The sequence below is a fragment of the Dromiciops gliroides genome, chromosome 2 (genome assembly GCF_019393635.1).
Source record: "Dromiciops gliroides isolate mDroGli1 chromosome 2, mDroGli1.pri, whole genome shotgun sequence".
NCBI lineage: Eukaryota > Metazoa > Chordata > Mammalia > Microbiotheria > Microbiotheriidae > Dromiciops > Dromiciops gliroides.
The window spans coordinates 319,019,009-319,042,460 of record NC_057862.1 but is presented as its reverse complement, the minus strand read 5'-3'; the positions used below and the strand labels follow the sequence as shown (position 1 = coordinate 319,042,460).

General features: G+C 46.8%; 1 protein-coding gene across 1 annotated transcript in view; it reads left to right on the top strand.

Annotated features, from left to right (window-relative positions):
- PDGFRB (platelet derived growth factor receptor beta) overlaps positions 1 to 12,912 on the top strand; it is a 66,966-nt gene extending 54,054 nt beyond the window's left edge. Inside the window, exons 18-23 of the mRNA XM_043986611.1 lie at positions 822 to 944; positions 5,778 to 5,889; positions 6,754 to 6,853; positions 6,981 to 7,086; positions 8,774 to 9,006; positions 9,526 to 12,912. Of these exons, the coding sequence (XP_043842546.1) occupies positions 822 to 944; positions 5,778 to 5,889; positions 6,754 to 6,853; positions 6,981 to 7,086; positions 8,774 to 9,006; positions 9,526 to 9,739 (888 nt within the window). The 3' untranslated portion in view covers positions 9,740 to 12,912. The remainder of the gene's footprint in view (positions 1 to 821; positions 945 to 5,777; positions 5,890 to 6,753; positions 6,854 to 6,980; positions 7,087 to 8,773; positions 9,007 to 9,525) is intronic.
- Positions 12,913 to 23,452: the final 10,540 nt, after the last annotated feature.

The window sequence follows — 23,452 nt, the reverse complement described above, 5'->3', positions numbered from 1 at the left end:
GTGGGTATCATAGCAATGGACATGAAGTCAGGCAAGCTGGGTTCAAATCCTAGTTCTCCTTATTACTACGTCAGTGACCTTGGGGAGCCCCTCTCCCCTCCCGATCTTACCTCCCAGGGTTGTTGTGAATGTCATAGCTTCCTCATCTCAAAATGGCAGGTTGGGCAACATCATTTTTAAGGTCCTTTCCAGCTCTGAAGGGCAGCAGAGGAGTTTCTACTTAGTGTTATAGAACTTACAGCTGCAAGACATTAGAGATTATTAAGTCCTACCCCCTCCTTTTACAGATGAGGAAACTAAGTCCCAGAAAGGGGAAGCCACTGGCCCAGTGAGTAATAGAGTATGGATGACATCATTCCCTTCAAGTTCTGTGTCCTGGAAGCTCATACCCATGGTCCAGTCTGTAGGAGGAAGTAGTTTTAACTATTTTAGCTGTGCGCAGAACCCCTGTATTTCCCGTTCTTTCTTTTTTGTGTGTGGGGCAATGAGGGTTAAGTGACTTGACCAGGGTCATACAGCCAGTGTCAAGTGTCTGAAGCTGGATTTTAATTCAAGTCCTCCTGAATCCAGGGCCATTGCTCTATCCACTGCGCCACCTATCTGCCCCCCTTCCCCTGTTCTTTCTACTCTTATCTAATGTGTTTCACAAGAATGAAAGCTCCTTAAGGGCAGGGACTCTGTTCTTTCATTGTATCCTTAGTGCTTAGCACAGTGTCTGGTCCATAAAATAGGCTTGTTAAATGTTTGTTGACTGATTGACTGACAAGATCCCATCTTACTGTCTTGTGCTGTGTCTTCAATCTGATTCCTTTCTGTAACAGTGCGTCCATCGAGACCTGGCAGCCAGGAATGTGCTTATCTGTGAGGGCAAACTTGTCAAGATCTGTGACTTTGGCCTGGCCCGGGACATCATGCGTGACTCTAACTACATCTCCAAGGGCAGTGTGAGTAACTTTCCCACTCTTATCTCAGAGGCTCTCAGGAGAGAGAGGCAGATAGACAGACAGAGGCAAAGATAGAGAGGCAGAGACTCAGAGAGGAGGGAGAGGAGAGAAAAGAAAAAAAGAGGAGAGAGAGAAAAGGAGAGAGAGAAAAAGAGACAGAGATAGAGAGATGGGGAAAGGAAGAGAGAGAAGAGAAAAAGAGAAGGAAAGAGAGAAAAGGAGAGAGAGAAGGAAGAGAGAGCATTTAATAAACATCCTAGGAACCGTATTAAGTGCTGATGATACATACATTGTGTGTGTGTGTGCACACTCACAAGAGAGTCTTTGCCCTCAAGGAGTTTATAGTCTAATGGAGGAAGACAATAGATCCAGGGGAGCTAGGGGTACACTTCCACAGCATAGCATGGAGATGGCCAACAAATGAAGTGGAGGTCTATTCCACACAAGATGAGGTGAAAGCTCACTTGTGTGATCCCAGTGCTCCAGGGACAGAGTCCAAAGTCGGGGAGATGAGACAGGGAGATAGATGAAGATGGTAGCCAGCAGGTCAGATCAGTCTTCACCTGTAGTAATGGAGACTCTTGGACGTGTGAGCATTTTTCTTGGTTCCCTTAGTTCTACTAAGTAGGGCATTATTTCTTGTGCTTCCCAGGTTTCTCTTCATGGGGAGGGAACAACAGCAAAAATAGACCCCAAACTGTGCAGGCTTAGTTTGGGACTACATGGTGAAATCTGTCTGTACCCCTACCCTCCACCCCAGGCCAAGGGGTCTCCCCAGTTCATATTGGCTAAAATTAATGGTGTTAATAAGTGGGGATAATATCTGCCTTGCCACCCTCACAGGGATGTGGATTTCAAGTGAGATAATGTGTATAAAGTCCCCATCAACGTCTGCTATTAGATTTGAATTCCAGGGAGGAAAGGGATGGGCTTTCTTCTAGCTGAGCACCCAATCAAGCCTGACCTTAAGTCTTCTTCCATATATTCCTGACTTTCCTACAGAGATTCTTGCCTCCCAAAGCAGTCAGAGGCAAGGCACCCCCTTCTGTATCTCTCTGCAGCTGTTACTGCTCCATTCTTGGCCTCTTTCCCCTGAGTCATCAGAAGCAGAGGGTGGAGTTTCCAAAAAAGCTAAGAAAAAGAAGGGAAAATACAGAAATTTGCAAAATTCAGAACTCATGAGCTACAGAACATGAAGATCTTATCCTAAAATACCCTTAGCCTGTCCATGGAAGTCAGTTTGGTTTTCTGGGCAACAGAGTGAAAAACAGCATTAGCCTAGTCCCTATGTGACCCTGGGTGAAGTAATTTAACCTCCCCTTCCCCCGGGCCCCAGTTTTCTCATCTGTAGAATGAAGGAGGTTGGACTAGGTGGTCTCTGAGGTCCCATATCACTCTTGAGCAAGAGTTCTTCATCTTCACTGTGTCCTGGACCCTTTCACAGTCTGGTAAAGCCTATGGAGCCCTTCTCAGGAAAATATTCTTAAATGTATTAAATAAAATACAGAAGATTACAAAGGAAATCAATTACATTGAAATAGAGTCATCAACATATTTTTAAAAAAACAATCACAGGTTAAGAACCCCTAATTTGGTTTGATGATGCTATGATGCTATCTAAATAACTTCCCCTTTCTGGGCCTCAGTTTCTTCCTCTGTCAAATGAGGAACTAGATATTTGCTAAGGTCAGTAGCCTTTGATGACCACTTCCAGTCTTGTTCTGGTCCCATTTAGTGACTGCTGCCATGAAGTCTCAGATTCAAGACCTGTTTGCTTCCTCATAGTTCCTGGAGTGTTATACAGAGAAGTTGTTAAGTTCATAGTAAGAGAGAGGCAAGGAAAGAAAGAAAGAAAGAAAGAAAGAAAGAAAGAAAGAAAGAAAGAAAGAAAGAAAGAAAGAAAGAAAGAAAGAAAGAAAGAAAGAAAGAAAGAAAGAAAGAAAGAAAGAAAGGAAGGAAGGAAGGAGGAAGGAAGGAAGGAAGGAAGGAAGGAAGGAAGGAAGGAAGGAAGGAAGGAAGGAAGGAAGGAAGGAAGGAAGGAAGGAAGGAAGGAAGGAAGGAGGAAGGAAGGAAGGAAGGAAGGAAGGAAGGAAGGAAGGAAGGAAGGAAGGAAGGAAGGAAGGAAGGAAGGGAGAGAAAGGAAGGAAGGAAAGAAAAAAAGAAGGAAGGAAAAGCATAGAAAGAAAGGAAAAGAAAGAAAGTTAAAAGACCTGATTTATCCACTTTCAGTCCTCATCCAGTCTAATTCAACTCTCTGTTCCTTTTCAATTCCAACCTGATGTCTTTTCTGGACCTTCCCCTGAACCCAACTAGGGTGAGGTGATCAGGTCTTTGTAACAGGGTAGAAAAGTTTAGAGGGCTCTGATGGCACTTGTCTTTCAGCACTTAAAACAATAGAGTTAAGCACTTATTAAACAAGTGTAGTTAGTTAAAACAGGAAAGGATGAGATGACCGACCAGATGATGACTTGGCAGACCAGAGGAGTTCTTCTCTAGGCCCAAGCCCCACCACTCCACCTACACAGCCACCTCATGGATAGTATTTGAGGACATACTTCATGCTATTTACTAGTTTTCTGGGGGAGGGGAGATCACAGTTTGTTTTTCACCTTTTCAAAAGCTCCACTTCTGCCCCAGCTTCAAATGAGTCACAGCTGTTTGCCACCCCATCACCACCACAAGGGAGCTACTCTCTTTCCTCCATCCACCACAAAACACTTAGGCAATGGCGAGTGCCTCCTGTACAGTAACAGGTGCACACAATTCTCTCTGACCAATTGTATTCCTCAAAAATAGGGGTACTGCCCTGTGCCAGGTGGCATGGAGGCAGCCCAGAGAGACATTTGATTTAATTTAAAATGGTCCTTCAGTAGCCCCCAACCACGCTATAAATGTGGCAATGGCAGATCTGTGTATGGCTCTCTCTATACACTTAAGGCAGATTTCCTCTCTGGGGGTCCCTCAGGGAGCAAGACTACAGTAGAACCCTGCCCCACCTCAGTCCCTGACCTTTGCTGCCATCTTGAACCACAAGACCCAGCTGTCTAGCCTGGGGCTTTTCCCATCAGTCTTCAGGATGGGGTTTACCATTCTCTCCCAAAAGGAAATGAAACCTCAGTCCTTCGCAATCCTCCAGGCAAGGCTAATTTTGGCCCTGAGTTGCTTAAGGGATCTGCTTTCCACCAACATCTGGGTTTCTGGAGCTTAGTTTCAGGGAAACCTCATGGGTTGGTGGAGGAAGATAAGGATGATAACAACAACAACAATGATAGCATTTTTAATGGTGCTTTAAAGTTTACAAATTACTATAGATGTGTATGTGTATATGTATATATATGTGTGTGTATACATATAGTATTACTATATGTGTATATATACATATATGCATACGCATACACGTGTGTGCACACACACACATTTACATTTTCTATTTACAACAACCCTTAAGGTAGGTACTAGTATTATCCTCATTTTATTGATTAGGAAACTGAGGTTGAGAAAGGCTATGCACACACAGATAGTAAATGCCTGAAACAGAATTTGAACTCAAGTCTTCCTGACTCCTAGTCAGCTCTATGATTGCAGGAGCAGGAGTGGTGAGACTCTGACCCCACCACATCATGCTCAAATCTTGACGTGCAAAGTAAATTCATATCCCTGGCATCAAACCCATTGTCCCTTAAGTTTTCTCCCCATGGGGGCCATTTCTACAAGGAGGCCAAAGCCAGAGTGAAAATGGCCCTCTTTATCCCCCTCTGAGGGATAGCCCCACGAGGCGGCTAAGGGCAAAGAAGGCTGTCCAAAGCCTGAAGTTAAGGTACAGAACAGGTTAGGCATCTATAGCCTCAAGGAGAGCTCACCTGGGAGGTCAATACTGCAAATGCAATCAATAAGCATTAATTAAACACTAAATGCCAGGCACTGTGCTAGGTTCTGGGGATCCAAAAGCAAAAAATATATAGTCCCTGATCTCAGGGAGCTTACAGTCATGACCTGCTCCAGGAATAAGGTAGGAGATTTTAAACTTGTAAACCAAGAAGGGGCTGCTACCCAGGAGGGAGAGCTCTCCATACCTTAGAAACCTCAAAAAAGAGTCAACCTCGCCACCCCCCCCCCCCCCGCCAGATAGCATCTAGTCATTTGCCTGGTAGCCTGGAAAAGGGTCAAAGAGGAAGGACAGTAATCTCCAGCCACTGCTACTCTGTGGCTTCAGACCCTAGGGAGGTCCACCAGAGAGGCCTTTTAATCCCTGAATTAGTTGACCCTTCAGGGATTGGAGTTGTCCAGCCTTGAGTAATGTCTTCATGTTTAAGAGTAAGCAGTAGACGGGGCAGCTAGATGGCACAGTGGATAGAGCTCTGGCCCTGGAGTCAGGAAGACTTGAGTTCAAATCTGGCCTCAGACACTTAACACTTACTAACTGTGTGACCCTAGGCAAGTCACTTAACCCCAACTGCCCCCCCACACACACACACAACCCAAAAAACAAAAACAAGATTAAGCAGTAGTTGTCATTTTCCACCTGGATTTGAGACAATACAGTAGAGTGGAAAGAGTTATGGATTTGGAAGACCTAAGTTGGAACTAGATGACTTCTGAGTGTCCATTCCAGTCCTAGATCTATGATTCTATGAACTGTGATTATTCTGTCTGAAAAGGTTTGGTTTCTCTTCCCCAGGCTGGTTTAGAGGGTAAGGAGCTGTCCTTACTTTGAATGAAGGAGACATTGTTGGCTGAAATCAGCACCTCTCTGGCTTCTGGTGGGTGGAATACCAACTTGTGCAGCAGACAGAGCCCTCTTCCATACTAACTGCATCTCTTGTTGCCTCCTAGACTTTCCTGCCCCTGAAGTGGATGGCTCCAGAGAGCATCTTCAACAGCCTGTACACCACCCTGAGTGATGTATGGTCCTTTGGCATCCTTCTCTGGGAGATCTTCACGCTGGGTATGGGATCTGCCTTCCCATCACTCCTCTGGAATGTCCTTGGTGTCTTTTCCTTTACCATACCCCTACCAAAACGGTAAAGGTTCTGCCTTTGACCCTAGCCTTGGTCCTCCCTGACAGGGACCTTTTTCCAGAGAAGGAGACCACCCTGAGCTTCCTCATTTCCATTTCGTGTTCCTCAGTGCATACTTGTTTCCATATCTCCAACCTCCCCGTCACTTTCTGAAGGAACACATTTGTCCAAGATATGGAGGTGGCAGGGGAAGAGGTGGAACACCCAGAGTTATGAGGCATGCTTTCTCCTCTAACCTGTTCCAGAGAAGAAGGCACCCCCTACTCCATTAACCTGAAGAAGAGAAGGTTCTGAGGGAGCATGACTCTGGTTTTCCTAATACCTAAAGAGCTGCCATGTAGAAAAATTAGATTTGCTTGTAGTGACCCCAAGAAGACAGAATGAGAACCAGGGAGAGGAATTCTCAGGGAGGTGATTTCAGGTCAGGGGAAAGAACTTTCTGACTGACCAGTAATGGAACTGGTTGCCTCATCAAATAGTGAGCTGTCCATCACTGGAAATATTCAAGCAAAGACTGGACATTTTAGAGGGTATTGGATTGTAGATTGGACTAGATGCTCTCCTATTCTGAATCTATTATTCTGTAATTTCCATCTGTCCTGGCATTTATTGCCTTGTGACCCTGGACAAATAATTTCATCTCTCTGGGTCTCAGTTTTTCCAGCTGTCCTACATAATATCTAAGACCCTTTATAACTCTCAATTCTACGTTACTAGACTACATCTAAGGCCCTTTGCAGTTCTGATGCCCTGCAAATCTATGATTCTGTGATTCTTTGTGTCTCTGGCAGGTGGCACCCCTTATCCAGAGTTGCCCATGAACGAGCAGTTCTACAATGCCATCAAGCGTGGTTACCGCATGGCCAAGCCCACCCATGCCTCAGAAGAGATGTGAGTGTGACCTAAGGAATTCAGCACCCCCAACTCCCTGCCTCCGCCCTCTTTCTGACCCCAGCTTTTGATCCAAGGGGAGATGCTGATTCTGGGTCCCTCTCAAACTTCCTTCTTTCTCCCTTAGCTATGAAATCATGCAGAAGTGTTGGGAGGAGAAATTCGAGATTCGACCCTCCTTCTCTCAGCTGGTCATCCTGATGGAGGGCCTCCTGGGGGAGGGCTACAAGAAGGTAAATTTTGGCCAGTGGCCTTGTCACTCATTCTTTCAGAAGAGGTAGAGAGCACTTTCAGCGCGGGGTGGGGGGGGGATGTGGGGAAGGGTAACCAAGGAAGGCTGAAAGAGGGTAATCTCACACCCAAACCGGGCTTTAAGCCTTTATATAAAGATGTATAAAGCTAGGAGGAACTCCAGACCTATTTTTGACCTGGGTTCCTAAAGTCTTTCTCAGACCCTCAAAACTGAATCCTGAGCTAAATGTTATCACCTCTTCTCCATAGTACATTTCAGGTCAGTAGTCATTAAGCTGCCAACTATGTGCAAAGCGATATTCTGCACATCAATGATACTGAGATTAAAAACAAATTCAGGGGCGGCTAGGTGGCACAGTGGATAAAGCACTGGCCTTGGATTCAGGAGGACCTGAGTTCAAATCTGACCTCAGACACTTGACACTTACTAGCTGTGTGACCCTGGGCAAGTCATTTAACCGTCATTGCCCTGCAAAAAAAAAAATCCATCTCTGCCCTTAAGGAACTTATCAGAGGATGCATTAAGAACTAATTAGGCACAATGCAATTTGAGGAGACAAAGAACATTAACAACCAGGAGGGCCAATGCCTGGCACATAGTAGGCACTTAATAGATGTTTATTGGATTGGGAAGGCTTTGGGAGATGCCATTGGAGCTGAGCCAGGCAGAGAAAAAGGCAAGAATTATGAAAAGTCAAGTGGAAGAGAGGGTGCATATGTGTGAGGCAGGGAGGACAGCTTGACAAGAGATGGAAAGAGCCCTTGGGCCAGTTGGACTAGAATGTAAAAGGGAGAGAATAATTCAGGGAGAAGGCTGGGAAAGCAGGCAGGAAACAGGCTGTGGTTTCAAACCCCTTCCTCTGCAGGCTGGGGAACCTGGGAGCAACTCCTGGGCTCTCTCATTCTGAGCTGCACCTGGCTTGGTGGTCTTGCACACCCCTCCCTACTTGTATCACTGCCCAAGACAACCTCCCCAACTCAGCATCCCCAAAATACACCAAAGCCTAATGTCCTATGCTTGCCAGTAAATCTGGTTCATCCTTGAGAACTGACAGATTCACTTCCCTTCCCAAGGTCTCACTTTCCTTCTCCGTGAAAGAAGAGTTAGACTAGAGAATATAGATAAAGGTCCCTTCTGGCTCTGACATCTTGTGATTCTGCGTGTCTAGAGAAGAGTTGGGAGAATTTGACTTCTTCCCCTGCGTTTCCCTAAGTAGGTGTGTAGATGAAGGCAAAATAGGCATGAGATCTGGTGCTCAGCACAGTGGAGAAGCATCCCAGGGCCCCGTCAATCTGACAAAATCAAAGGATTAATTAAGCTCCTCCCACCCCCACTGGGCCACTTTTATTTCCATTTCCCAGAGAAGGAGGCTCCACCATGGTGGAAGCAGGAGTGGAAGACATTTGTGAACAGATGTGGCTATTTTGGAGACCCCAAGCTCACTGAGTAGTGAGTGGGTAGGCTATGGTTGCACTCTGGTCTGTGTTTCCCCTCTCCCTGAAGTCAAATAAAATAAGGCACAGGTGAGAAGCATCGATGTTTTGAAATGCAGTTATTAGAATCACAGCACACAGAATGTTGATGCTAGAAAGGTCTCAGAAGGGAGCTCTGGCCAATGCCATCCCACTCACCTCCCCCCTCAATCTCTCCATTCCCCATGGGAGCAGAAGTACCAGCAAGTAGATGAAGAATTTCTGAGGAGCGACCACCCAGCCATTCTGAGGACCCGAGCCCAGCTCCCTGCCTTTGGTGGCCCAAGGGGTCCCCTCGACACCAGCTCTGTCCTCTATACAGCTGTACAGCAGAATGAGGGGGACAATGATTACATCATCCCCCTGCCAGACCCTAAGCCTGAAGGACCAGATGCGGTCCCACTGGAGGGTTCCCATAGCCTTGCCAGGTAAGCCGAGCATTTCTCAGCAGCCAAGGAAGTTCTAGCCTCATTGCCCATCCCGAGCTCCCACTATGGAAAGAGTCTTGTCTGGGCAGAGCAAGAAGATACAGAGAAAATGATCGATGAGAACTGGAAGAGAGCAGGCAGCAAATGGAACTGGTTTTCATAGCCCACCCCCAACCATTGGCTCCTTTCTTGTGTTCTACAATGATGACAGCTTCACTAGGTGATGGGTTCCCCAGGGACCTCAAACTCCACATGAGTCACCTGGCTGAACAGAGCACCCTAAAGGGCTAGATCTTAGCCTGCCCAAATTAAGGCAAAGGATACTGAGCAAAGGTGACGATTGTCCTGCTCTCCTCTGCCCTTACTGGATCCTATCGGGAGTATCCTAGACAGTTGTGGGCATCATGTTTTAGTAGGAATATTGCCAAGCAGGAGATTTTCAGGGGAGGGCAAGTCCATAGCCACCATACTTTCCTACTCTCCCCCACTGGTCCTTTACTAGCCTGGCTTTCTTTCCAGCTCTACCCTGAATGAAGCCAACACATCATCCACCATCTCCTGTGATAGCCCCCTGGAGCAGCAGGAAGAACTAGAACCAGAGCCAGAGGAGCCACAGCCAGAACTGGAGCCAGAGCCAAAGCCAGAGCCCCCGCTGGAGCCAGAAGCAGAGCCCAGGCCAGGCCTGGGGCGCCAGGATCGGGGGCAGCCTGAGGTAGAGGATAGCTTCCTGTAGCTGGGCCCCCCCAGGAGAAGAGCAGGTATCCCCAGCCCTGCCCCTGCTCTGTGGACCCTCCTCTCTATTTCTTCTTCCCAGATGAATGCTGGCCTCCCTCATGGGTGAAGAGGGGAGGGGACGCCTGGTCCTTTTCATTATGGGATAGAGGACTTCTAGCCTTCATGTGACAGGGACTGGTACGCCTCGATGATGAGCCACTGGACTCTTTCCCTGCCAAGAGTCTTCCCTTGGGAAAGGGTTAAGGCAAAGGGAATTTTGCAGACTCCAGCATTGAATGCGGCTGCACGATCCCCTGTCCTTCCCTATTTCAACCAACCCCAGTCTGCCTGAGACAGGGATTTCCTGGGCAAATTAGGGGATTTTTAATCCTGTTGAGGAAACGGGAGGGGCATTGGTGAACACTACTCAACTGCTGGAACAAGGCCCTCAGAATATAGAGGAAGGCGTGGGCATCCTTGGGCTGAGGAACCCATCCCTCCAGACCACAGCCGCCTCCAGCTTTCAGACTTTACCTAGGAATGGAACCATGTGGTGGCTGTGCCTTGGCTCCTAGAACCTGTGCCTTCTGCCTGAGTCACTGGGTAACTGAGGTTTTTGCCTGCCCCTTGGGGAGAAGAAAATTGTGGGGAGGGAAGAGGAGGGTCTCTCCAGACTTTGACCCCCTGGTGGAGGTGTGAGGGACAGAGTACATGGGGTCCTAGTAGGGACATTATTCCATGGGCTCCCCTAAGGATTAGGTGACCACCAGTATCTCATTCCCAGAGGCTCAGTTGTGTAGGCACCCCCAGAAGTCTCTTCTCCCTGGAAGAGAAGAAAGGTACATTAGAAATATACAATCAACTCTTAACTCCTCCCCTCAGTCTTCCTGCCCCCACGCCAGCTGGACTGGCTACTAACATTTGGCTGAGGGTCTGTAGAAGGGTGGCTGTTTTCCCACTCCTTGGGCTTCTCTTGTTTCCCCTGCTGATGCTGGTCCATCCCTGCCCAATCCTGGTCCTCCACCATCACCATGGAGTGGTGACCGAAAGCAGGGCTGATGGGTGGAAGTTTCAGGAAAGAAGATCTGAGCTCAAGCGAAGGAAGAACTTCATGATCAGAGCTATCCCACAATGGAGCAGGCTGTCTTAGGGGTCCTTATGTCCTGATCACTAGAAGTGTTGGGCATAGACCAGAAGACCATCCAAGATAAAAGCTGTAAAGAGGATCCCTGCAGGGGATGGGAGGTTGGGTTAGGTGATTTCTGATGTCCCTACCAACTCTCAGCTTTGAAGATTCCCTCTAGTAGGTCACTGAACTAAGCGGTCCTTGGCAGAGCCAACTTTGTGAGGTTATTCTCTCCTCCACCCAACTAGGACCTAGGGAGAACCCTGGGGTCTGGGCGGTCAAGATAGGGAGGCCTGCTTAAAGACTCCAGCACCCACCTCTGATGCTTACTACCTGGTTTTCCTTGAGCAAGCCATTTAGCTTTCTGGTGCCTCAGTTTCCTCCACTATAAAATGAGAGGGTTGAACTGGATGGCCTCTGGGGACTGTTCCAGATCTCATACAAGATGATTCTGGATGATCCCCCCACACACACACACACACAGACCTTCCCCATGGACAGAAGTAGAGCCTGCCAGCAAGTGAGGTGGTCCCCTGTTCATCTGCCTCTACTTCTTCTATCCCCATGACCGGGGATGCCCTCAACTGTCTCCATCCACTCACAGGCAATAGAGGCTACATTTGGGGCTGCCGTGTGGAACCACTGTCCTATGTTCCTTCTTCCAACCATCCGGCACCTTCCTTTAGCCACCCAAAGCGACTCTGGCCTCCCCATCTCTCAGGCCAGCTGGGGGTCCTGAGCTTGGAAAGTCCCAACACCATGCAAACAAGGGGGGACTTCCCTTCTTCTGCCCTCCCCCCCGCCCTAAGGGCATCGGACAGATAGCACAGGCTCTCTCCTGTGCCCAGGGTGATTTAGCTTCCTCCAGGCTCATGTGGAAGGAGAGGATACAACATGAACCAGGGATCATTGGTTGGGGGAGCCCACAATGTTGCCGGCTTCACTGCCTCCTGGAGTCTCCTCTCTGGCTGTCTTGCTCACTGTCCTCTCCTGGCCAAGGCTTCGCTTGAGATTGCAGCGTTTGTGTCTATAGCAGCAAGTGTGTTTCAAGATCATCTGACTGCCCTGTCCTGGACTCTTTCCTCCCCTCCTCCATTTAGCCTGCTCAGTAGAGGAGAGGCATGATGGGAACCCACTTTGTCCGGTGTTTGGTTTTTAATCTGTGAGCACAGAGAGGCGAGGATCATCTGCCCATTCTCTCCCCCACCCACCCTGTGCCCATATCGTGTAGTGGATATGCTGGGAGGAGTGAGTTCGGGTTTCCCTGGCCCTCGTGGCCACTGGTGAAGGATATGATTGTGAGACAGTCTGGAGGAGCCATCGCACTGGGCAGTGACCGGCTGACATTGAGCTCAGATCTGGGCTCAGCATTGCCTGGCCTGGACTCAACTGTCTATTTCCTCCCCTTAGTTCACCAGTGCCCCTTCTTGCTCCCACTCCCACCCCTGCTAAACCCAGACCAAGAGGACTTTTAAAGCCAGTTTTCCTAAGAGAGGATGGATTCCCACTGCCAGGACTGGAAGCAAGGGACTGGTCCAGCTAAGGCACAACAGTTGCCTCTGGGTGTGGCTTAGACCCCAGTGGGGGAGTATGGGCAGTGACAGGGCACATGAGCAGGATGCAGGTAGCTGAATCTGCTGGGTATGCCAGCACACGGGCACATGCACAAAGGAGTACCCCCCTCCTCCTCCTTCCAGGCTTCCTCCACTTCAAACCAGTCTTCCAGAGGAGCCCCTAGAGATGCTTGGGCAGGGACTGGCCTGAGAAAACCCACTCTGAGCTTCTCAATTCTATACCTGAGCCCCTGGAGGGATGCCTGACTCCTTGTCCCGACTCCTTGTCTAAAGGCATGGAGGGAGTCATGGGGGAGGGAGGGAAGGGCACTAAGGTACCAAAGATACCATCACCGCTAGCTTACAGGTGTATACTTAAGACTCACAATAACTCACATTTAAACAACTGAGATACTATTTTTTACACACTCAACTTTACATATCTGTATATGGTTTTTGTTTCTTTTTTTAAATGGAAAGGTTTTAATAATAAACATGGTGCTCTAGCCCTTCTGGCATTGTTGTTTCTTGGTGGGGCAGCTGGACTGGCTACTGACATTTGGCTGAGGGTCTGTAGAAGGGTAACTGTCTTCCCACTCCTTGGGCTTCTCTTGTTTCCCCTGCTGATGCTGGTCCATCTCTGGCCAACCCTGGCCCTTCACCATCACCATGGAGTGATGACCCAAAGCAGAACTGATGGGTGGAAGTTTCAGGAAAGAAGATCTGAGCTCAATCCAAGGAAGAACTTCATGATCAGAGCTGTCCCACAATGGAAAGGGGAAAGGGGAAGGGAAGAAAAGGAAAGAGAAGAAGCATTTATTAAGCACCTACTATGTGCCAGGCCCTGTGCTGAGCATTTTCTAAATCTTATCTCATTTGATCCTTACAACAACAGTAAGTCCTATTGTTATTCTTATTTTACAGTTGAGGAAACTGAAGCAGACGGAGGTTAAGTGACTTGTCCAGGGTCATACAACTAGTAAGTTTAGGGGTTTTTTTCCTAGCTCTGACATTACATGTTCTGAAACTGTGGTTCCTGTCTTTTTCAAGTATGAGAACCCCTTAATGATGAAGAAAAAAAGTCACAGACCCCACACAACAGGATAGTCTTTGTGCTATTAGCAGGATTTAAACTCAGTTCTTCATGACTCCAAGCCCTGTACTCTATTCACTTTGCCCTATCCATTGCCCAAGAACGTTGCCTCCTGAGAACATAGTGACATCTCCAAGGGACTTTGTACATTAAATTCTCCAAGAGACAGACCAAGCAGAGAACAACTACTGCCTCTTCCCCATCAGAGACCCTTGGACCTCCCTTTTCTCACACCAATATCATTGATTGGCTGACTGTGACATTGATTTGACATTGACTGACAGCCACAGGGTTGACAGTCATCAACTCCTCTATGAACTCTCCTGTTTTGCTTCTAACTTGCAAGGCAACCTTGGGCAGGTACCATTCCCCCTCTGAACCTCAGTTTCCTCATCTCTCAAATAGAGACAATAATCTCTAACCTTCCTCCCTCACACAGATGAGAAATAAAGATGATAAAAATGCACAATTATCAGAATTCCAGAATATAGAATGTTGGAGCTAGAAGGGGCCACAGAACATAGAACATTAGAGCTGGAAGAGGCCTTAAGACAATGGTTTCCAATCCATGAGCTATGAAGCCCTAAGGGGCATCTAGTTATTTCTACAAGGGGTTCATACCCATTGGCTATTTTCTCAAAGGACACTAATAGCACAAAGACTATCTTGTTGTGTGGGGTCTGTGACATTTTTTTTACATCATTAAGGGGTTCTCATACTTGAAAAAAACAGGAACCACAGTTTCAGAACATGTAATGTCAGAGCTAGGAAAAAAACCCAAACCAAAAAAACCTTAAGGCATAGAATGTTTGTGCTCAAATTACTCAACAAGCTTCTTTTATTAAGTGCCTACTATGTGCTGACACTGGGCTAGATGCTGGAAACACGAAAGACAAATGTGAAACAGCCCCTAACCTCAAGTATATTATATTTCATTGGGGGATACAATATATATGTATGCAACTATATGCAAAATATATACCCAAATAAAGAAAAGATAATTCAGGGGAGCACTAAAAATTGGGGGATGATGGGGTAGGGCAGAAGGAGTCAAACCACAAATTCTAAGTAGCTGAGATGAGGATGGTGGACAACCCAGGGATGAAGGACAGTCTGTGAAAGGCCCAGACATGGAGTGACATGTGTGAGGATGAGGGAGGAGGCCAGTTTAGATGAATCATATGGTTTCAGGACAGCTGGGTGGCACAGTGGATAGAGCACCAAGCCTGGAGTCAGGGGGACACATCTTTATGAGTTCAAATCCAGCCTCAGACACTTGACACTTACTAGCTGTGTGACCTTAGGCAAGTCACTTAACCTTCATTGCCCCGCACAAAAAAAAAAAAAAAAGAAATGGCAAACCAGTCTCTTTGCCAAGAAAACTCCAAATGGGGTCACAAAGAGTTGGACACTATTGAACAACAACAGGATGGGGGTAATATATAATAAAGCTAGAAAAGTAAAGGTGGATTCAGGTTAAGTTGATAAGTTTAAATTTTATTGTAAAAACAATAGGGAGCTATTGTAATTTTTTGAGTGAGAAAGTGACATAGTCAGACCAGCATTTTTAGAAAAATCACGTCGGCAATTGTGTAGAGGACAGATTGGAAATCACGGAAGCTTGAAGCATGGAGACCAATTGGGAGGCCACTGTCATAATCCAGGTGAGAGGTGATGATGGCCTGAACTAGGGTGGTGACCATATGAGTATAAAGAAGGAGATCAATACAAGAAGTAGAACCAACATGATTTTGCAACAAATTGGACATGGGGTTTGAATTAGAGTGAGGAGTTGAGGACAACTTCAAGGTTTTGAACCTGGATGACAAAGAATGATGGTGTCTCCTGCCTCCCCTATAATAATTAAATAATTAAAGAGCTGCCAGAGGGGTCCACAACACACAAGTAGGGTGAGGAATGGCCCAATCTAGACCAATCTGCTCATTTTGCAAAAGAGGAGACTGAGGCCAAATGAAGGAATATGATTTGCCCAGGGTCACATGGTGACATTGTCTAGTGGCAGATCCGGGATATAAACACAGGACTCTTAGCTAACTTGGCCCAGTAGGCTTTCTGCCACGTGGGGCTATCTTTTGGGGTTAGTTTTGTCTTTTTGTTTGTTTGTTTTGCTACAACTGAGAATTGTGCCCAGGGCAGTGGTAATGGGCTGCTGGTTCCTGCCAGTTGCAGCTTGTGGTCCCATGGGTCATTTGACCTGCTCCTCTCCCCACCCTTCATGCTAGAATATTATCCAGCTCTCCATTAATGGGGGCCTTTCTAGGCCTTTCCTTGATTCCTTCCTGATTCCTCCTTTGGTACTTTCATGGCTGCCTCCTGGCATCCACCAGTGCCCCATGTGTTTCAGCTTATACTATTTAGCACAGCTTCAGAGAGACTTGGCAGAGAGTCAGGCAATGCTCAGGGGCTCCTGGTAGAAGGCATCCTGCCTGAGCTTGTGGTTGAGGGTCAGTGGTGGAGGGGCCGAGGGAGGTCTCAGAACCTGGAAAAGAAGAAGGAGCTAAAGAGTGAGTCAGCAAGGGGATGTGTGTGTGCACAAGGAGGGTGGGTGGGTGGGTAAGGAATAAGAGGGAAGTAGAATAGAAGGGGGGCCAGGGAGGAAGAAGGAGAAGGGTAGCAAAATTAGACAGGCCCCATATGGGGGAGGGGGGTGTGCTGTGTGGGAGAGACGGTGATTGGATCTGGGTAGTCCTTAAAGTGGGCTCTGTGATGGTCCCCATCCACGGAGAACATGACAGCTGTATGTCAGGATCATTCCTGGACATGACCACTGGATCTGAATCAGGGAAGTGGTGGTAGTTTGGGCTAGCCAGACCCGAGTGTCGTTACAAGACAATGTCTGCGGTCCCTCTTCTGGTTGGGACACTCTGAGCCTCTGGCCCAGACAACACCCAAGACAGCCATGCCATCCAAGCTCCTTGTCACAGGGCTCCATTGGGTTGGGGGTGGGGATGGGATACAGCACCTGGAGGGCACGTGCAGTCAGTGGAGACCAGGGGGAGGGGATGCTCAGGGGCCACAATCCACTGGAGCCCCCTCCAGAGAAAGGGTGTGGAGCATTTGGGAAGGTCTGCCACAGCCTGGCATCCTGTTAGTTCAGGTCCAATGTTGGGACAAAATGGGGCGCCCATAAGTTATTCAACCATTAACAAAAGGAGGCTTACTTAGCCAAAGCTTAGAAAGGATATGGGGTCCTCTCCATTTGGAAATGTGTCTGGTCAACAGGACTGTAAGCTTTGGACAACCTTCGAGTATGAAAGGACGTGACCCTATATGATTGGACCCTTTTATGCCTGTAGGTGGCCAAGAAGTCATGTCAATAAAGCCAGATGTTACCAGGAAGCTGCATACAAGGAGGCTAAGGGGAGCAGCTTAAGCCTTGGGCAGCAGCCATCCACTTCCCCCCAAGTCAGTCAAGTCCCAGGGTCAGCTTTGTCACCTTTTAAGGAAAAACGATCCTCATCCACGTTGTTTGGGGGAGGGTGGGGGAGGAGAGGAGAACCTAGGAATCCAGTGGTCCTTTCATAATTCGTATAGTGACCATAACATGGGATTTGGAATCAGAAAGACCCGAATCCAAATCCCACCTTGAACACTTTTATGTTGTGACCCTGGGCAAGTCACAACCACTCGGGGTTGAACTTGATCATGTTTACTGTCCCATTCAGGTCGAAATCTATGATTCTCATATGGATGCTGAGGGTCCAGGACAGAGGGGAAACAGTGTGGTATAATGAAAAATTGCAGTCTACTGGGAATCCAGAACCCTAGGGAGACCCAATCTGGGGGAGATCTTGCCTTCAATATATATCTTCCCATGTGAGTTTGGGCAAGTCATTTAATTTCCCAGAACCTCAGTTTCATCATCTGTAAAATAGCGGTAGGACCACTCAATCCAAAAAGCACCACTACTTATACTTTGTGCAAAGCACTGAACTAATTGATAGGAATTAAAAGATCAAACGAAGGAGGGAAAACATCCCTGCCCTCAAGGAACTTGCATTCTAATTTTTAAACTCCCATCTAGATCAGAGGTTCTCTCTCCTTCCCTCCCTTCAACCAGTGTAAATACTCAGCAAGTAACCTCTAAAATGTTTTCTCAGAATCCCTGACACGTTTAGCTCTTCCCCCAGGCCATATGTCAGGGAAGATAATATGCTCCCCTCCCCCCCCACCCTGCCCCATACTGCTGCCTGAGGGGATACCCTCCTGTATTGGCCCTGTGTCACTGTGTTTGGGCATCCCTGTGGAACCCCAGGGTACCTCATTTCCCTTTAGGAATATTCCAAGATCCTGAAAATATCAGCCCAGACAGACAGATCCCAAAACCTCCAGGGGGGAAGGAACAAGGAGAAATGTAAAGAACCTTTTCTGACTCATTGCTGTCAACCCACTTTCCAGGTATAGGGCCCTGGAAAAGAAGATGGCACTAAATCATGAGTCATTAAGAGGATGTGGTGAGTGAAGGGACAGTGTGGAAGTGTGAGAAAAGGGAAGTGGGACAGAGGAAAAGCCAGAGGGGAAGCAGGGGGCAAAGACAGACTAGACAATGTCTTGGGAGCTGAGCGGGTAAGATAACAATCATATGGCAAACCTCCCAATGGGAGACAACTATCTCTGGGTCCCCCTTGGACAATATAGTAAGTCATGGGGGACTGCAAATAATAGCCTATGACCCAAGGACTGTACACAAGTTTTGCTGACACTTGGGACCCACAACCCTGGCCCCCCTCTCTGTGTTAGAGAGGGGAGACCCATCATCGGCCCATTTAGAATCCCAGACTCTCAATGACAGAAGGGACCTTAATGATAATTTAGCACAGGCCCCTCAAGAATGCCCTCTTGTTGCAATGTCAACGGCTCCTTAATATCTGCTCTGAGACTTAGGCCTGAAACAGCTGAATGAGATGAGCTCCACTGGTGTCAAACCATTAATTCATCCAACTCCATGGTCTGGTTCTGATGCTCCAGGTTAGGGATGTCTCCAAACATCCTGTATTCTCTTCATTAAGGTTGTGTCATCTATGACCTCAGCTGATCTTACATAAAGTACTGTTTGTAGATGCGGAGCTAGAAGATGCTTAGAGATGACTGAATTCAACTGTGGCATTTTTGAGAGGTGGAGACTGAGACCTGGAAAATGGAGGGGATTTGGCTAATGTCGTTCATAGAATTCGTGAATGAGTAGGGGGTAGGAGGCATCTGCTTCCCAGCCCAGAGAAGAAGCATGGGGTAGTGGAAAGAGCATTGACTCAAGAGTCAGAGGAACTGGCTTCAAATCTTGGCTCTCGTTTATACCTGAGTCACTTGGGAAAGTTGCTAAACCAGTCATCACCTGTCAGTTTCCTCATCTCTAAAATGAGGGGATCGGACTAGTTGTACCTAAGGGGTTTTTCAGTTCTAGTGAATCATGGGATGATAGATGATTGTATAGAGCTGGAAGACCTTAGAAACTATTGAATCCAACTCCCTCATTTTGTAGATGAGCAAACTGAGGCACAGAGAGACAGAGAGGTTAGGTGACTTGCCCAGAGTCACACAGCTAGTTAGTGTCTCAAATGGTATTTCAGCTCAGATCTTTGATTCCAAGTCCAGTGCTCTATCCATAACGCCTCTACCTGCATTCTTTCCATTATCTTTGGTATTTCCCAATCCCCTTCCTGATGATGACTAAACAAGATTAATTAGAGAGCCTCTTACCTCCTGGGGCTTAGCCATGAGCTGAAGGAGAAGCAGAGAAAGGAGACAGGCTGTGCTGTTGTACAGGGGGTGATGTTGAACAGGGTTGATTGTGACGGAATGATTGATGGACTTTGAACTTTGGGTATTTCACAATTCTTGTCTTCCTTCTTCACTCTCCAGACAACCCCACCCCTGTCTGCTTCTCAGCCGGTCCCCTCCACTGAGCCTTTCTGGGATCAGACTTTCTCCCATTCCCCACCTTTTCCAGTGCTCTTTCTGCCTTTACTGTTTAACTGAAACTTTGTTTCCCCCTGAGGACACAACCTCGTTCAAAAGTCTCTGTTTTGGTGTCCTCTCTTTTCACCACCTGATCCATGGGGCTAAGAGGAGGGGTTGTTAGACTCCTTGCTGTCACTGCTTCTTCCACCTTTTGGTTGAATGAATGAATGTATAAATGAAGGAAAAACCACTTAATAAGTTCTTACAATTTATTAAGTGCCAGTGCCAGGCATTGAGCTAAGCACTAGGAATATAAATGTGAGACATTCCCTTAGGCTCAAGGAGCTTATGTTCTAATAGAGAAAGACAACATATATTGGGAGTGGTTACCCAGGAAGGGAGTTTTGGTCAGGAGAGTCATGAGGATGTTAAGTTTATCCATAGGGCTGTATATAGGAATATTGATTACTGGGACTAGAGAAAAGGAAGGGGAAGGTGGGGTAGGGAGTCACACACAAAACAGCTGGGCAAATGGCAAGATGGCCCATCTGTCTTGCTCTTTCACCATCTCTCAACAAGCTCTTTTTTTTTCTTTCAAAGATTAGTCTGTTGGTTTATATCACCTTACAGTGATCATTTCCACTCTTCTCCATAGTGATCCTCTCTTCCGTTCTTCTCCCTTATATGATAGTTTTATCACCTGGATAATTGTCCTCCCATCCATTCCACACTTGGCCACCATCTTCTGGGGGCGGGGGGGGGGGGGAGGAATGCCTGAAAATAATGCTACTTTAGAAGAAGCAGCTCAGGGGGTAGTGGAAAGACTACTGGACTTTGGAGTCAGAAGGACCTGGGCTCAAATCTTGGCTCTGGCATCAGCCAGTTGTGTGACATTGGGTAAACCACTTTACCTCTTTGAGACTTTTTCCTGCAAAATTAACTTTCACTACCTACTTCACAAGGTAGCTGAGGGAAAGTACTTGAAGTACTCTAGGAATGAGAGTTGTTAACTTTCGAGAGATACAGTGAGGGAGTTATAGAAGGTGAGAGAAGGGAGAGATTACTTCCCTGTTGGAACGTTAATGATCACAGCTCTTTATTTTAGATCGTAGCCTTTCTTGGTACTCAAATGAATCTTCTTTCTCATTGATGTGGATACTCCCTCCAAAGATCAATCAATATTTATTAAGTGCATCCTATGTACTAGGCATTGTATAGGGTTTGGGAGCTGGGCACCAAGATAAAAATGTAATGATCCCTACACTCCAGGAGTCAAGGCTACAAGCATTTATTGAGTACCTACTATGTGCTAGACACTGTGTTAAGTACTAGCTATACAAAGGAGGAGGAAGCTCAAACCATCCCAGTATCTTTGCCGAGAAAACCCCATGGATAGTATTAATGCAATATGGTCGATGGGGTCATGAAGACTCAGACACAACTGAACAACAATGTTCAAAGGAAGGCAGACAGTCCCTGGCTTCAAAGAGCTCATGTTTTAATTGAGGAGGTAACATCCATATGACTGTGTACAAACAAGCTAGACACAAGATAAATTGGAGAGAGTGATAGAGGGAGGGCATTAGAATTAAGAGCAACTGGAGAAAGGCTTTTGGTAAAAGGTAAGGTTTTAGGGACAGCTAGGTGGTGCAGTGGATAAAGCACTGGCCCTGGATTCAGGAGGACCTGAGTTCAAATTCGGCCTCAGACACTTGACACTTACTAGCTCTGTGACCCTGGACAAGTCACTTAACCCTCATTGCCCTTTGGGGGGGGGGGGGAGGTAAGGTTTTAGTCGAAACTTGAAGGAAGCCAGGGGAGCCAGGAGGCAGAAATGAGGGAAAACATTCCAGACATGGGGGACAGGACAGCAAGTGATATGCATGGAGTTGGGAAATGGAAAATTTTGTATGAAAAACAGTAAGGAGACTAGTGTCACTGGATCAAAGAGAACACAGAGAGGAATAAGGTATAAGAAGACTGGAAAGGTAAAAAGGGTTATGAAGGGCTTGAAAATGAGGCTTTAAAGATGATTTTCTATTTGATCCTGGGGAGTAATAGGGAGTCACTGGAGACTGTTGAATGGAGGGGGGTGAAGCATGCATCCTGATGAAATAAAAGAAATGCAAAGATGCAGATTGCAACTTATCTGTGCCTGTCCACCCTGGATGACCCTCGTTCATATCCTCCCATAAATCTGCCACAGTGGGGGTGGGGGGCTGCCCAACGAGGGCTGGGAATCTCCCTCCATTTCTCTTGACATCTGGAGGTACGAGTGGAGCATCTCAGCCCAGTCAGATGGTTATCCTTGCTCTCTACCTATGACAAGATCCTACTTTTTTACTCATGCATTTTTGGGGATAATATCTTTTTTTTTTTTTTTTGCGCAGGGTAATGAGGGTTAAGTGACTTGCCCAGGGTCATATAGCTGGTATGTGTCAAGTGTCTGAGGCCGGATTTGAACTCAGGTCCTCCTGAATCCAGGGCCAGTGCTTTATCTACTGCTCCACCTAGCTGCCCCCTGGGAAGAATATCTTAAACTCCAATCCTCCTCAGTAATTAATTCCTCGTTTATAATCTGATCCCAATTGTTCATGCCAACCATGTGACTCTCCAGGTTCCTCTGAGTGAAGCTCATTTTTGAGTCTTCGGATGAGCGGTGTCAGACTCAGAGAGACAGGAGCTACTACTTCATACACAAGGATCCCTACAGACCACCTATTGACTTCCTTTTAAGAAACAATTTTTATTGTATTTTTATTTATTTTGTTAATATTTCCCTCTTACATTTTCACCTGGTTCCGGTTACATTTGGGAACACCGTGGGTCAGATGCTGGCTTGTCATTCAGTCACGTGCAACTCTTTGTGACCTTGTATGGGGTTTTCTTGGCAAAGATACTGGCATGGTTTGCTATTTCCTGCTCTAGTAGATTAAGACAAACAGAAGTTAAGTGACTTGCCCAGGGTCACATAGCTAGTGAGTGACTGAGGTCAGATTTGAACTCAAGTGTTCCTGACTCTGGGCCTAGTACTCTATCCACTGAGCTACCTAACTGCCTCAGCTGCTGGCTATAGAGTTATATTTGATACCTCTGCTTTAAAGGATGCAGTATACCTTAATTTACACCTGGGGAACACGATAACTGGAACATTGATATTGAAAATGTAGGCCTTTGTTTCTCGGGTAGAAATTGGACTCAGAGTAATTTTTAGTTCCTTCAGGTTAATAGAACATTTATGTATGTTATCTCATTTGTTCATTCGCAGGAGGAGTAGCGTCTAAGCTAGGCCTTGAAGGATAAGTAAGACTTTCAAAGGAGGAAATGGAAAGGAATGGGAAGGGAGGGAGAATGTTCTATAGGTAGGAACCAGCATGAATGCTGGTAAGAGACAGGTAAGCATGGGGTATATATACAGGGAAGAGTGCATATACTCTTTGAGCAAAGAGTAGATGGGGCAGAGGGTTTGTGTGATAGATACACAGTGGGAAAAGTAGATTCTAGGCCAGAATATGCCTAGACTTTGTCCTGTCAGCAAGGGGTAATGGGATTTAAAGGGATTTTTTTTTGGGGGGGGGCCGTTAAGCACATTTATATAACAGCATCATATGTCATCTTGTCTGAGTCCCACAATAGTCATATGATCTACATAATACAAGCATTATCGATCCTCATTTTTTGTTGTTTTGTGGGGCAATGGGTGTTAAGTGACTTGCCCAGGGTCACACAGCTAGTAAGTGTCAAGTGTCTGAGGCCGGATTTGAACTCAGGTCCTCCTGAATCCAGGGCCGGTGCTCTATCCACTGCACCACCTAGCTGCCCCCATCAATCCTCATTTTACACTTATGGAAGATGAGACTCAGAGAGGCTAAGTAACTTGCTCATGATTTCCCAGATAGGAAGAGTCTAGAGCTTCTGACTCTCTTTCATCTATTCTGGGTATCTCATATAAGCAGATCTGCATTCAGGATGATTATTCTGACTGCTCTATAAAGGATGGATTGGAGCGGGGAGGGAGTGAAAGTAGAACAACATGTTCTG